Source organism: Lepus europaeus, chromosome 1 (genome assembly GCF_033115175.1).
Source record: "Lepus europaeus isolate LE1 chromosome 1, mLepTim1.pri, whole genome shotgun sequence".
NCBI classification, from domain to species: Eukaryota; Metazoa; Chordata; class Mammalia; order Lagomorpha; family Leporidae; genus Lepus; species Lepus europaeus.
In genome coordinates, this window is record NC_084827.1 from 48,123,048 (window position 1) to 48,139,447 (window position 16,400).

General features: G+C 39.6%; 1 protein-coding gene across 1 annotated transcript in view; it reads left to right on the plus strand.

Moving 5' to 3' along the window:
* BCAP29 (B cell receptor associated protein 29) overlaps positions 1-16,400 on the plus strand; it is a 67,794-nt gene continuing 51,394 nt past the window's right edge. Inside the window, exons 1-6 of the mRNA XM_062175614.1 lie at positions 1-72; positions 487-599; positions 4,781-4,881; positions 9,046-9,196; positions 10,278-10,413; positions 15,728-15,836. Coding sequence (XP_062031598.1) covers positions 508-599; positions 4,781-4,881; positions 9,046-9,196; positions 10,278-10,413; positions 15,728-15,836 — 589 coding nt within the window. The 5' untranslated portion in view covers positions 1-72; positions 487-507. The remainder of the gene's footprint in view (positions 73-486; positions 600-4,780; positions 4,882-9,045; positions 9,197-10,277; positions 10,414-15,727; positions 15,837-16,400) is intronic.

A 16,400-nucleotide genomic window follows, 5' to 3' on the forward strand; every position in this document is an offset into this window, starting at 1 on the left:
CGCCGCAGCGTCTGACGTCCCGCGCGTCGGCGGCCGGGAGCGGCGCGGGGAGCCAGGCGGGCGGCCGGCGGGGTAAGGCCGGGCCGGACCCCGGGGAGCTCCGCGGGGCGCCGGGCCGCGGCGGAGGGGCGCCGCTGCCTGGGCCGGGGAAGCCGGCGGAGCCTCCGGCCGCGTGGGGCGCGCGGCTCGGGCCCGCGGGCGCTGGGGCAGGGAGGGCCGGCGGGCCGAAGCGCGGGCGTTGGCGGCGGGAGGGTGCGGCGCCGCGCCGCTGGCCCGAGGGGAGGCGGTGGGTGCCCCGGCGGCCGCCCCGGGGCCCGTGGGGAGCGAAGTGGAGCCTCCGCCTGCCCCGGCCTGCGCTTGAGCCATCCCCGCCCGGCGTTGTTTCCGGGAGGCTCAGACACTAACTCCGCAAACGCTCGTCTCCGGGCTCTGTCACCTGGCTTTCTTTCGGAGGAAACAAACTTAAATAAGTGTTTCTGTGTTTAGGTGTGAAGAAAAAAAAAAAAAATGACAATCCAGTGGGTGGCGGTCGCAACTTTCCTGTACGCTGAAATAGGACTCATTTTAATCTTCTGTCTGCCTTTCATTCCTCCTCAGAGGTACGGAACCTTCCCGTCGTCGTTGTGTGATTCGCTCCTTTAAGCTTTTCTTAGGATTAAAATGTTTTGAGAGCTGATTGATGAAAGGCACTTTTTAAAAATAATCGCTCCTGAAAAAATCAGGTGGTACAAGCATACAGTGACGATATTAAAATACCTTCTGGGTACAGAGAAAATGACTTCTAAATCCCTTTTGGTTGTGTTGGTTACAGATACAGTGAGTACTGGTTATCTTTTTAACACATGTTCTGTCTTGTGCTCAGGTTTTACCTTTGTTTTATTGCCCTGAATTGGAGCAGTGAACTAAATAAATAGTTCAGTGGTGTTTGCAGCGTTGATCCAAACAACAAAAAAATAAAGGGATTGGCAACCAAAGCCAATAATAAATTCTTAGTTTAGACCTTACATAACTGAGAAATAGTTTCACTACCGCTTAATGACAATTTGCCTGTTTTTTATTCCACACAAAATTAATAAGTGTGTGTTAAAAGTACAAGAGCCACACTTGGCATATCCTCCGCCTGCTGTGCCGGCACATCAGGTTCTAGTCCCGGTCGGGGCACCGGATTCTATCCCGGTTGCCCCTCTTCCAGGCCAGCTCTCTGCTATGGCCCTGGAAGGCAGTGGAGGATGGCCCAAGTGCTTGGAGACCAAGGGCATGGGAGACCAGGAGAAGCACCTGGCTCCTGGCTTCGGATCATAGGTGCAGCACCGGCCATAGTGGCCATTTGGAGGGTGAACCAACGGAAAAGGAAGATCTTTCTCTCTCTCTAACTCTGGCTGTCAAAAAAAAAAGGGATTCATTCGTTAGTGAAGGACTTGGCTAAGCGTTGCAGTTCAACCATTTCACTCACTCTACCTTTGGGTTTTAGCTGTAGGTATTTGGCATAGCATTGAGACCACTTGGGGCTCCCACATCCTGTATCAGAGTGCCTGTGTGGGGATCCTGCCTCCACTTCCAAACCCAGCTTGCTACTAATGTACACCTGGGAGGTAGCAGGTGATGAGATGCTTCAAATGGTAGGATTCCTGCCGGGCATGAAAGAAACCTGGATTGAATTCCTGGTTTTGACTTGGCCTTGCCTTGGTTGTGGACATTTGGGAGTTAGACTCACAGATAGAATATCTCTCTCTCTTTTTCTTTCTCTCTCTCTTTTTCTTTCTTTACTTCCCAATTAAAAAAAAAAAAAAACCCTCAGGTTTCCATCCAGAAACGTATGAGTGGCGAAATACATGTGTAATAAAAATGTTGCAACATGTTTGTTCCTGCTCATGGCATGAAAGAAAGCCTTTCATAAATGTGATCCTAGAGATAACCCACAAAAGTACCGCAGAGTAAAATCCCAGTGCTGGAGGAAACGGAAGAAGGTCTTAGCTTGACTTGGGATCCAAGTAGTCTTTCACAGCCTCAGCTTGCTCCTTACCTGCCTGGCCTTCCGCTTGTTTCTGTCTTTCACAGGTTCCATTTTTTTTCTTCCTTACTAAAAGGGAGAAAAAAATTGAACCATATTGTGAGAAGTGATCTTAAAGACTGTTTTATGCAACCCGTGCCTTCTGTTGATCAAACACTGAGATGCAGAGCAGGGGTAGGGCCGCAGGTCAGTCGGCTGGTATGCAGCAGATTGCAGACCAGAGTCTGGCTTTCCTTCCAGTGCTCTTTCTACTCCAGCATGTCGCCTCTTGTCATGCTAGTTTAGTTTCAGACCCTCAGTAGCACCCCATTTTGCATTTGGTAATATTTGCAGTAGAATTTTACTTATAACAACATCTTATTTATAAGCTTATTTTTGTAAATAAGGCTTAAGAATTTGCCAAAAGCAAAAAATTGTGTCAGTTGATGTCTTCTCCATCAAAATGATCCATAAGTTACAGATCAGACTTTTTCTTCCTGCAAAATATGATCTTTTATTTACCCTTCCTGATCAAGTAGCCATTAGATAGATGTGTATATTTGTGCACATGGTATATAAACATAGCCTCATGTATGGACACAGGGAAGAAAACACTGGACATTTACACAGAAATCACTGTGTGTGTGTGTATATATATATATATATATATATAACCATACCCTTCAAAGAGAAGGTTTGTGTGTTTAGTCTCTGTTCTACTGTAACCTAGTGGTTAAAGGCACACACTTGGAAATCACTACCTGGGTTTATATCTCAATTCTGCATGTTACTAATCTTGGGCCAGTGTACTTCCTCATAACGTAATCGTGATAGTTGTAGGAGATAAAAAAAAAAAAAGTGCTTTGCACCAAAATACAGCAAGGACTTTATTTGCTATTACTAGCTGCTCTTGAACTATAAACTGATACTTGATTATCTTCTGTCTAGTGTCCTAAATAATCTAAAATAAAAATAACTTTTTAAAAATATATTTATTTAAAATGCAGAGTTATAGAAAGAGACACACAGAGAAAGAGAAGAGAGCTTCCATCTGCTGATTCACTCCCCAAATGGCCGTAACGGCCAGGGCTGGGCCAGGTTGAACCCTGGAGCCTGGAGCTTCATCCATGCCTGTTACATGAGTACAGGGAACAAGCACATAGGCTGTCTTCCACCAATTTCCCAGACTATTAGCAGGTAGCTGGATTGGAAGCAGAGCAGCCAGGGCCCAAACTGGCACCCATATGGGTTGTGGCGTTGCGGGCATGATTTTACCCATTATGGCACAAAGCCAGTCTCCAAAATAACTTTTTAAAGTTACTTACTATAGGGGCCAGTGCAATGGCCTAGTCGAGTAGTGAACCAAGCCTCCCCCTGTAGGGCTGGCATCCCAAATGGGCACCAGTTCACATCATAGCTACTCCTCTTCCAATCCAACTCTTTATGGCCTGGAAGAGCAGTGGAAGATAGCCCGAGTGCTTGGGCCCCTGCACCCACGTGGGAGGTGTTTTCCCGGCCAGGAAAAAACTCCTGGCTTCTAGCTTCGGATCAGCCCAGCTCCAGCCGTTGTAGCCATTTGGGGAGTGAACCAGTGGGTAGAAGACCTCTCTCTCTTTGTCTTTCTCTGTAGCTCTGTCTCTCAAATAAATAACTAAAACCTTGAAAATAATAGTATGTTTTTCTAATAAAAAGCTACTTATCATAGCTACAGATTGTTCCCTATGGGGAAGGGTCTCTTATTTACTCTTTTATACTAGACCTAGATCAAGAAGATATTCCCATTTACATTTTTTTTTTTTTAAATAACACAGAATTTGGAAGCATAGACACAAAGAACTGTTTCATCTCTGTCGGTTGCCTTTCCCCACCAACTTCAACTTACTACTTAGAATTGTTTCCAAAGTACATTCGTTCATAATCTCTTATATGCTAAAATGCTTTTTGAAAGTTGTAAGTCAGAATGTTTTAAGTGTTTACCTTTATAAGTATCCTTTGGACTTGATGTATTATTCGTTTAAAATACCTGTGTACAAACTGCTACCTTTCCAGTTGTACAGTGGATTACTCTGTCCCTCCTTGCCATTTATAACCCATGTTTTCCTCTACGTATTTGTCTGCACTGGTCAGTCCACCCTATCTCATTTCCTAAGTTTTCAGATCTTGATCTGGGTGTTAACAACATGAATACACACACACACACACACCCCATAGTGTGCCATGCTGCACATTTAGGGTTTGGGTCTTTGTTTTGGCTTTACTGTATTATGTAGTACCTCAGTAGTTTTTTAAAAATTCCATCATGATTAGAGAAAATATTTTCTTGAAGTAGATATTAAAGGTATGCTAAACAAAATAAATGCAGACAATTGGAGCCCCTATTCCTGAGGTGTTGCAAATGGCTAAACCAGTAAGTAGATCTTTGTTGTTTCTAATTGAGTACTCTTAATTAGAGAAAAACAGTTATAAAGTAATAGCTCTTATCAACAATATAACATTTAACTATAAAGTTTACCTTGTAAGATTTTACTCAGTATGTTTCCTTTAAAAGTGATTTTTGCTTTGGAATATTTAGGCCACTGATAAAAGGTAATCAGTTGTCACATTATTAAACTTGGAAGAATTATTCTGTATTTCATGAGACATTCTGTGTGATGTCTGAGAATTGGTTTAAAAATTACATTTTTATATTTCTTTTCACTTATTTTTGGTTACCAAAATGTTACTTCTGTGTTTGGAAAGCATTTTAAAACCTTTGGGTTTGTCATACCTAATAATTGTATTGCTTTACAGATGGCAGAAGATTTTTTCATTTAGTGTCTGGGGAAAAATTGCAACTTTTTGGAACAAGGCTTTCCTTACTATTATAATCCTATTGATTGTTTTATTTCTAGGTAAGTATCAGATCCAATAAGCATCGTTCTAGTTGTTGCTTAATGAATTCTTTGGTTTTTAATTAAGTTGATGTTTACATTTATATACATTTGACTGTATAGTATATTGATGTATATAGAGTAGATACTGATACATTGTTACACACTTGATGAATGGTACTATTCCATGTGCACACAGGTATAAATTTCAGAGAAGTACAGTGATTCCTAACCTCTTTTAGATTATTGTAGTATTTAAATGCAAGGGCTGGCATTGTGCACAGTAGATTAAACCACCATCTGTGACACTAGCATCCCATATCAGAGTACTGGTTCAAGTCCTCGCTACTCCACTTCTGATCAGGCTACCTGCTATACCTGCTAACGTGCCTGGGAAGGCAGCAGAAGATAATGCAAATAGTTGGGTCTCTGCCACCCATATGGAGACCAGAGTAGAGTTTCTCAGCACCCAGAATCATAGCTATTAGGGAGACAGACAAAGGAATAGAATCATTATGTTCTCAAAAGGAATCTTAGATGCAGAATATGGATCTTGATTTGGATTCTGGTTAAAAAAAAAAAACAAAAAACCAGCTCAACACAGATTTGGGGACTCCTGCAAAAATATGCATACAGAGTGATTGTTAGATAACATTAGGGAATTTTACTAGCTATTGGTGTGATAACTTCATTGTTATACAGCAAGAGTCAACAGCCTATGGACCAGATGCCTGTTTGTGTAAATAAAGTTTTATTGGAATGTAACCACACCTGTTTGTTTACATATCATCTATGGCTCTTGCCACAGGTAACTACAGAATTAAATAGTCACAAACATATGGCCTAAAATATTTACTGTCTACCCTTTTACAACAAAGCACTTTTTGTGTAGGACTATGTCCTTAGAATTAGGAGATGCATGCTGAAATACATAGAAATAAGGTGTCTGGTTCTTTGACTTGATTTTCAAATGGTGTTTAAAAAAAAGTCAAGATAAAACATATAGGACAGATTGTTTCCCATTGTTGAATCTGTGTGGTAGGTTGAACATCCCTAATCCAAATACTTGAAATACAAAATCTGAAACTTTTTGTTTAAAAATTTGTTTATTTGAGAGTTACATCAGAGAGAGGGAGATACAGAGACAGGTCTTCCATCCGCTGGTACACTCCCCAAATGGCCACAGTGGCCAGAGCTGAGTCGATCAGAAGCCAGGAGCTTGTTTGGGGTCTCCCAACTGGGTGCAGGGGTCCAAGCACTTAGGCTGCCTTCTGCTGCTTTCCCAGGCCATAGCAGAGAGCTGGATCTGAAGGGGAACAGCCGGGACACAAACTGGCACCCATATAAGATGCCAGTACCACAGGCAGAGGCTTAGCCTACTGTGCCACAGTGCCAGCCCCCAAAATCTGAAATATTTTCAGCAACAATATGACACAAGTGGAAAATTCCACACCTGACTTCATGTGATCAATCATAGTAAAAAATACAGGCACATTAAAAAATATTTTGCAAAATTACCTTCAAATTATGTGTATAAGTTATATATGAAACAAGTTTGTGTTTGGACTTGGAGCCCATCCCCAAGATTGATCATTATATGTATGCAATTACACTAGTCCCAACAATTTCACATAAGGGATTTTCAGCCTGTTCTTTAGCTTTTTAAGCATATGTGAAGTTTTTATGACAGTAACTTAGAAATTAAAAGTAGAGATGCCAGCATTGTGGCATAATTGTTGGGCCGCCACCTGCAATGCTGACGTCCCATATAGGCGCCTGCAAGTCCTTGCTGTTCACCTTCCAATCCAGCTCTCTGCTAACGCACCTGGAAAAGTAGCAGAGGATGGCCCAGGTGCTTGGGCCTCTGCAGCCAAGTCGGGGACACAGATGAAGCAGCTGGCTCCTGGCCTCAGCCTGGCTCAGCCCTCACTGTTGTGGACATTTGGGGAGTGAACCAGTGGATGGAAGGTCTCTCTGGCTCCCCCCCCCCCCTCTCTAACTCTGCCTTTCAAGTAAAATAAATCTTTAAAGAGAGAGAGAGAAAAAGAAAAAGAAAGGGAGGGAGGGAGGGAGGGAGGGAGGAAAGGAAGGAAGGAATTAAAAATAGGGTCTGGCATTGTGCTGTAGGTTAAGCTGCAGCTTGTGACACTGGCATCCCATTTAAGCTCCAGTTCGAATCTGGCTGTTCTGCTTCTGATCCAGCTCCCTGCTAATGTGCCTGGGAAAGCAGTGACTGTTGTCCCAAGTACTTAGACTTTTGCCACCCAAGTGGGGGACCAGGATGAAGCTCCAGGCTCCTGGCTCCTGGCTTCAGTGTGTCCTAGACCAGTGCAGCCATTTGGGGACTGAACTAGCAGATGAAAGATATCTCTCCCTGTCTCTGTCTCTCTCTCTTTTAAATAAATAAATCTTAGTTTTTAAAAAAAGAAGAAAAATAATGAAAAAGAAGAACTTGAAAGTAGACTTCTATAATTCTCAGCAAACTAGAAATTCCATGAGTCTTCATAATTACCTTGTATGTTTAGAAATAGTAACAGAACTCAGATTACCAGATTTGTTCAAAATCACCCAGTTACTTCTTAAAGTACTGTTTCTGTAGGGCTTGTTTCCCCTCAGAATTCCCTAATAGCTGTGTTATGGGTTAAGCAGGGACCATAATCACCATATGTGACACTATTTTGTGATAAAATATATTCCATGTTCCAAACCACCCACCTCGTAATGGAATCCTCTATAAAACTGAGAGTGTCTATTGTGAGAGGGAGGACTACTGGTAAAACAGGAAGGTAATTGGTAATTGTATCAGAGTATGAATGGGTTTGTGCCTCATTTCAAAATGTTAGTATTTGTTTCATGATTCTAATTGTTACAGATTGAATCTCCAGCCATATACTATATCACAATAAGTGAGTAAAGAACAAGAAGAAAGCAAGTCCAAGCTGTGCCACCAGCTAGCTAGATCACCTTTGGAATGACATTTCATATCTCAGTTTGAGTTATGTGAAATAAAGGGAGAGATGGAAATATTCTCAGTAGCTCCTATTGGTTCTGCAAGAGTATTGTGATTTTCAGACTCAAAAGTTATCATGAAAGTTTTTACTCAGAGCTTCCACTTACCATGGAAGAGATGGGAGCTACAATCATAATGTATGATTTCATTCATGTGAAGTGTCCAGAATAGGCAAATCCATAGTAGCATAAAGTAGATTGGTGGTTGCCAGGAACTGAGGGAAGGAGGGAATGGACAGATTTCCTTGAGGGGTAATGAAAATGTTCTGAAATAAGATAGTAGTGATGACTACACAAGTTTGCAATTATACTAAAAACCACTGTTACACTTTGAATTTTATGATATGTGAGTTCTTTCTCAATACAGCTGTTATTTAAAAATCAAAGTAAAATAGTTTTTCTAACTGCCATGCCTTTCCTTGTGTAGCAAGTACTCTTTCCCAGAAGTGCCTATGGTCACAAGAAGGGAGCATGTGCCTCCAGTGGCCTTTGGGATAATCTAAGACAGATGCCTTCCCTAGGATGTACAGGAATCCAGTGACTCAATTCAGTACATATAGATGCTAATAAACTGATACCCACTTTCTACTGGAAAGAAGTGGTGCTCCTGGATCTGAGACTTAAGCAGACTGGATACTTCAAAGGGGCAGCTTCTGAACATTTCTAATGCCATATGCCAGCCCTGGAAGAGATGCCACCATAGATCAGATCTCATTTAACAAACCTCCAGCAGTAGATTTCATTGTAAGCAGATATTTCTAAAATCTCAATAATTTGAAGCAATAGTAGATATAATGAAGTGTTAGTATAGTGAGAGAAATAGAATAGTCTCCTGGGATTGACTGTATTGGGATACTACATCTGTTATTTTCAAGAGTCAATTACTTAGGGCTAGAAGAAGTAAAGGATGACAATTTTTAGTATAATTGGAGATAAGAGAGTACAGTGATGGTAAGTCCTAAAATAAAAATGCTGTGCTCAAGAATTGACCACTATTATCTGTTTACCAAGTGCCTACATTAACTATCGTACCACAGCATGTTTGATAGAGGGCAAGACAGCCCCTGGCTAAAGCCCATTATTAAGAAGTTTGGTCAGTTATTCTAAAACTGCTCATGTTTAATAATTTTAAATTTTTAAAATCAGAAAGTACTGTTTTCTCTTTTCCTGTAATAGATGCTGTGAGAGAAGTACGCAAATACTCCTCTGCTCATGCCGTTGAGAAGGGCTCAACCGTCAAACCTGGGGGCTTTGAACATACACAGATGAAACTTTTTAGGTCTCAAAGAAATCTTTACATTTCTGGATTTTCATTATTTTTTTGGCTGTAAGTAAAAATGTAACAAGCGCATTAAAAACATGATTTATGTTTTTCTTCCTCATTTTTTTCCATTTATACTATAGTTTTTTTTTTAATTAACACTTTCACATCTGGAAAGAACTCAGGTAATACACCCAAATTACAGATAACAGCTTTTATGTTTGCTAATTCCCTAAGATATGAAACCCTCTGGCCCCTGCCTCTCTCTCTCAAGCCTCCTCTCATACTATTCTCTGAAATATGCAATAAATTCCAGCCACCTGATCTTCTCTACTTACTCATTCATTCATTCTTGCAACAAAGATTTGTTGTCTTCTGCGTACACCTAGTGCCCTCCCATTGGATGGTCTTCAGACAGGTTACCGCCTCTACCAGAACACTCTGCCCCCTTCTTTACCTGGCTAGCCCTGACTCATCTCTCAGCCTCCCTCTTGGAAAAGGCTTCTGTGACCATCACTCCCTGCCCCCAAGCAGATCTGTCTCCTGTTGTCCTCGCTCAAAGACTGTAGCTGTACTTGAATTTCTAGTATCATTCACGGCTTTAATCCGCACTGTTGGACTTGCCTGCAGAAAAGAACCTGTACTCCAGTGTCCCCAGTGCCCGGCATAGTGTTCGTAGTTCCTGAGTAAATAGCTGCTGAATGAATAATTGAAAAGATTACTTACCACCTCCACAGTGGAAGTTAGGTGTGAATGAGCAGTTTGTAGGCCTCGCTAACCTCATGCAGTGGTCTTAAAATCGCAAATTTGGGGGCCACAAAAAGACTTAGGGGCCTTGCCACACTGTCTGAAATTCTGTTTCTGTTCCTCCAGGCTAAAGGCCTCTAAAGCAAGATAATAAGTTCCACTGAACCTGTATTCCAAGTGCTAGTCTTCTAACACATTCCAAAGGGGTGACACACATGTTTGTTTTGACTGGGAGACATGAAATTTAAAAAAGAAAAACACATGTCCCACTTACATATCACCTCTCTTCCCACACCTGTAAGGAACAGGGAGTCAAATTTGACAATGGTTATTTGTTTTTAAGGTCAAAGCTTTTGATGATTAGTTATACATTATTTTGAAATTTCCTTTTTTTCCTTAGTGTGTTGAGACGTCTGGTTACGCTTATAACTCAGCTGGCAAAAGAACTGTCAAACAAAGGAGTACTTAAAAGTCAAGCAGAAAATACTAACAAGGCTGCCAAAAAATTCATGGAAGAGAATGAGAAACTAAAATGGGTATTTAATTTTCTTTTTAATAGTTTGTGTAGATATTATTGGTATGTTTAAGAAGTGACATATTATTTTCTCAGAATCAAAACAAGCATGCCATAATTTATAAGCAGAGAATGATGATAAATAACAGTATTGTTCTATGGAATGATTGTTTCAAAAGTATTTGTACTACCTGATAGATAGGGTTGTTCCCGCAATTTTCCTTTGTAGTAAATTAGTAACATTGGACCTATTTCCTATGATTCCAGGAGAAAACAGTATTCTGGAAATACAAATTTTAGTTCTTTCATTGCCATTGATTTTTACCTGAAGCAAGTGTTTATCATTTTATGGATTTCTATTTCTTTTTCAATTAGTATATTTTTGGTTTTAAGTGATTGGGCATATAGAAAGCAGAGGAAGGTAATTGATGCTAGACCTGTGATTGCACATAATATTTAAAATCTTGTGATAGTGATTCTGCTGGTATTCCTTCTTTAAGAACTCTGTACTATCCTTCCCCCAACATTAAGGGAAGTTCATTTAAAATTTAAGAGTCAAATCTCAAAGCTTGAGTGTTTTTATTTCATTATAAGCTCTGTAAGTTTCACTAATTCTTCTTCTTATAATAGAGCCATTCAGAAGTGAAACAAGGGCCAGCACTGTAGCGTAGTGGGTAAAGCTGCCAGCCAGAGTGCTAACATCTCCAGTGGGTGACAGTTCAAGTCCTAGTTGTTCCACTCCTGATCCAGCTACCTGGTAGTACACCCAGGAAATGAGCAGAAGATGGCTTAGAGGCTTGGGCCCCTGCCATCCACATAGGAGACCTCAGTGGAGTTCTAGGCTCTTGGCTTTGGCCTGGTCCTGCTCTGGCCATTGGGCCATTGCAAATATTTGGGGAGTGAACCAGTGGTAGGAAGATATCTCTGTCTCTCTCTCTCTCTCTCTGTCTCTCTATCTTTGTCTCTCCCTCTCTATCTATAACTGACTTTCAAGTGAAAAGTCTTTTTAAAAAAGAAATAAAAATAGATAACTAAAATAATGCAATAAATTATTTTTCTATTATAAAGAAATGCAAGCATGCATTATATTTTATGTCAAGTTGCAGTTATGTGGAAAGTATTGTGAGAATTTAAATCCTTGTCCAAGTCCCAAAGCCCAGCCTCTTATAGAGAGAACTGTAAGGGCTGGCATTGTGACCAAAGTTTAAGCTACCACTTGCAATGTCAGCATCCCACATCAAGTCCTAGCTCTTCCACTTCTGATCATCCAGCTTCCTGCCAATGTGCCTGGGAAGACAGCAGGAGATGGCCTGAGTAGCTGGGCTCTTGCCACCTGTTGTGGTAGACCCAGATGGAGTTCCTGGCTCCTGGCTTCAGCCTAGCTAATACTCAGCTGTTTTGGCCATCTGGGGAGTAAATCAATGAGTGGAAGCTCGCTCTCTTTCTTTCTCTCTGCTTTTCAAGTAAATAAATCTTTTTTCTTAAGTAGCTTTTATCAAAAAACAAAAAAACTATAAGCACCACCTCTTCAATTTTCTTAGTGTTAGCTATTACGTGGCATAATACAAAGCTTTCTAAAATACTAAAAATAAGGCAAAACTAATTGCAAAAAGTTGTGAATGATGCTACAATATCATAGTCATCTCTTCACAGTCTGTGTTTTACTATTTATGGTATCTGCCATGTTTCTACTACAGGGGAAAAAAGACCTCTTGTCATAAAAACAGAATTCCAAAGTGACTTTGAGTAGATTGTTACCAGTATCTTTTAAGGAAACTTGTGGAGTGTCAGCACCAGTTTATGGATTGCTTTATTTTGTTCTGTTTTGAAGAGACATTGACCTAGCAGTGTATTATAAATGTTCTTGTATACTAAGTATAGGTCTTGGAAATCAAGCTATTGATATTTCTATATTCAAAAGCAGGCAGTAAGTCATTTTTGTTCTTTTTAGAATGCTTCAGCTGCAGTCAGCCTCATTTTGTTTCTTAATGTTACTTCATTTTCCTTCCTTTGATCTCTTCACAATGGCAAAACCAAAAACAGCCCTCAAAGCTTTGATTAATATACGATGACTGAACTCGAAAGCTCACAGCCTTGTGTTTGTAGAGAGACTTATAATGTACCTAGCTTGATATAAAATTACGTGTATCAGAGTAATGACTACTATGAGGACACTGCTGTTTCTCCTCTTCAGTTATTTTCCTTTTATTCTTCAGCTCTAAGAAAATTCTATAAAGTGTTTTTGTAGTTTTGATGCTAAATTTTCCCCATGTACACCATAATATAATGCACTTAAATTCTGTCAAAAAAAAAAAAGAAAGAAAGAAAGAAAGAAAGAAAGAAAGAAAGAAAGAAAGAAAGAAAGAAAAGCACCACCTTCCTGAAAATATTTTTGGAGCTTTTCTTTTGGAATTGTTTTCAGAGCCAGTTAACCCTTGCAGGGAAACTCGTTTGGTGATTACTGATTGCTTTTGTTTTTCTCCCGTTTGACTCTTTGTTGTCCTGGTCCCTTGCGCCCTGTGTAGCTGTGAGCCTCAGTTGTTCTAGATCATCAGAGGAGGCACAGATTTGCAACAAAGCCAGGACACAGTGAGGAGAAAGTCTCTGAGCTGGCTATAAACACTGTCAGCGCCTATTGTATAATTGACCAATAAACTGCCCAATAAAAGCCAGGTGTGAAAATGTCAAAAATAACTTCTATTTTGAGCTACTTTGTGTAGATTTTGAAATAATAGCTAAGGAAGGATAAAATGACTAGAAACACCTCATCATTCTCCATCAGAGAGAGATTATCTAGTGAAAGCATATTACCTTGAGATCCAAGAGACTTGAGTGCTAATTCCAGCTATACCCACAGTTAGCGATGTGACCTGTGTCAAGTCAACTGCTATGTTTGGGCCTCAAGGTTTCTTAGCTATAAATAATACTTAGTACTATGCCAAGTACTACTTCAGATGCTTTGCAGTAATATAATAACTCTTTCAGTTCTCACAACAGTTTCATGAGATTGGTATTATTGTCTGAATTTTATAGAAGAAGCAGAAGCCCAAAAAGGTTAACTTACATGCAGTCACTCAGCTCTTCAGTGACAGAAGACTGTCTGACTCTTAAGTCCTCCCTCTTAACCACACTGTTTTATGCCCCTAACTCTTCTGCCATCTTATATAGGGACTTGCAATTGGAATCTATACCCCTTTTCCATTCTGATATCCAGTTTTTAATGAAATAACTTTGAAAGACTAATTGCCTTTTAATTTAACTGCTTTAAAGTAACAGTGATAGTACTTATTTCTCCCCAATTTTTTTTACCAGCCATTTACCAAAGTATATAAGGCAGGTAGGACAGTAAACACTTGGATTATTGTATCTGGTAGTTATTCAACTTCAGGTGCCAAGCTCTTGGTCTTTCTCCAGCATGAGATTATACATAATAGCTTTGGACGAGTTCACAGGTGCAGTAACAAATGCCTATTTACAAGACCAACACAAATCCAACTTTTCCAAGTCAATGGCATAATAATTCAAGCAGTCACTGTAAACATTCCTGCAACTCAGTGGTTCTCTTCCAATTTGAGCAGTAACTGGAGATTGTATGAACTGAATTCAGTGAAATAACAAAACAGCTTTGAACTTAAAGTGGACAACAAGTTAAAAAACTTGGAGAAGTTGTTTTTTTTTCTTGTCCTGCTCTTTTAAACAATTTTTTTTTTAATTTCAGAGGCATGAGCCTTTTTCAGTTTCAGAATATACTTTAGTCCTCCTATTTCCAAAAAGTATTTCTTGAAGTTATATAGTATGTTCGTTAGAACTTCAATTCTTCTGAGCTGCCTAGTCTCTGTTTCAAGATAGTACTGTGTTCGGTCTTGTGCAATAGTTCTTATGTCCTTTTTTTATCTCTACTAAATGGAAGTTATCTGACAGTAGAGACTTTGTTTCTCTTACATTTTTATTCTTAGAGCACCTTGTAGTGTAAAATATCTACATGCAGTCATTGTTCAGTAGAACTTTGTGAGTTTTGTTTGTTGAATGTACTATCAACATACATTAGAAAATGAATCACCTGCAGTAATAATTCCTCTCATGTCAGTCTGTTTAAAATTATCCTCAGTTGCTTTTTTTTTTTTTTAAGATTTATTTATTTACTTGAGAGGCATAGTTACAGACAGGGAGAGACAGAGAGGTCTTCCATGCCCTAGTTCACTCCCCAAATGGCTGCAGCGGCTGGAGGTGGGCTGATTCAAAGCCAGGGGCCAGGAGCTTCTTCTGGGTCTCCCCTTGATACAGGGGTCCAAGCACTTGGGCCATCTTCTACTGCTTTCCTAGGCCTTCAACAGGAAGCGGAATCAGAAGTGGAGCAGCCAGGACTCAAACCAGCGCCCATGTGAGATGCTGACAGTGCAGGCAGATGCTTAACCTACTGTGCCACAGTACCAGCCCCCTCAGTTGACTTTTTACCTGACTATGGAAGCTGTCAGCATCCAGTTGCTGCCACTTGGTTTAGTCAACTGACCCAGGCCACTGTGTACATGTTTTTAAACATAATTTAGTTTGTCTTTCTTCGTAACTTAAACTCCTAATATTTCATTAACTTATTCTAATAATGATGATTGTTTCTATCTAGATATATACATTGTGAAGTTGTTTGTTTTTACCCTATGATTTTTTGTTTGTTTTACTATTCCGATCTTAATTTTTATTGCTTGGGAAAGATTACATACATTTTTAACATCAGGATGTGTTTTAAAACATAATGAGCACTGTAAAGGATTAACAGAATAAAAGTAATTTGGAGACTATTCAGTAAAGAGTAAATGGAATTTTCTAGCCATAAAGGTGGCCCTGTCATTTTCAATTTACCTGTCTCCATCCAAACAGTATTATTTTTTGTCTTAAGAATTTGTATAAAAATTGAGTAAACAACTTCAGTTGGAACTTACTGGTTCCCAATTATATAACAATTATATTCTCAGAACTGTTTCTTTGATTTACATCACACAATTAGGAAGGAAAGATCATATTATTTACCTAACTACTTTTGAGAACGTTATTTTAATTGTAGTGCAATTCAAAATTGTTATTTTCATTTCAGAGATTCAACCACAATAAGGAGAAATTTTTTCTGCGTATGTTCCAAATACCAGATTTCTGTTAGCAAAAATACATTGTTGAAAATTATAAAGTCCTGAAAAGGATAAAGAATAAAGTAAATAACTTCTCATCCCTTCCATCATGTGAAGGACCAATAACTCTAAATAGGCTATTCAGTCCATTCCCGTAAAAATGTCTGGCTCTTACAATCTAAGTTTACTTCTTCTGATGACTCTCTTTTGTGATAGATCTTGAAAAGCCAGGGCAAGGATGACGAAAACATGTTGGAAGCAGAAAATAAAAAACTAGTGGAAGACCAGGCAAAGCTGAAAACTGAATTAAAGAAAACTTCAGAAGGTAATTTTATATGCTTGTTTAAAATTGAAAAAGCAAACATGATATTTTGCACTGTTAAGCTCACTGTTTTCCCTACAACAAAACTAATACCTAAATGTCCTTCTGGCCAAAATACCAAGAATGACCTATTTATAAATTCTTCCTCAAATATGAAGATAAAAACATTGTTTCAGCCAAGAGAAACATGTTCTGTTTTACAGAAAAACATGTAGGTGTTTCAGATCTGTGTTGTAAATACAGATGTGCCTGCCTTAAGCAAAAGAACTATGTTCCTGAAAAGTTGCTTGTAAACATACTTTTGTAAAATGAATCACATTTTTCCATCATGTATTACTTCTTTCAGAGAAGCAATCTGAGGGAACAGTTTTGCTTACAAGAAAATATATTACTGTGGCATGCATTGTAGCCCAATGAGTTATACTACTGCCTGAGACACTGCATCCAGTTTAAGTCCCAGTTCACCCACTTCCAGTCCAGCTTCCTGCTAATGTGCCTGGGAAGGCAGCAGATGGTGGCCCAAGTTCTTGAGTTCCTGCCACCCATATGGGAGACCTGCATATAGTT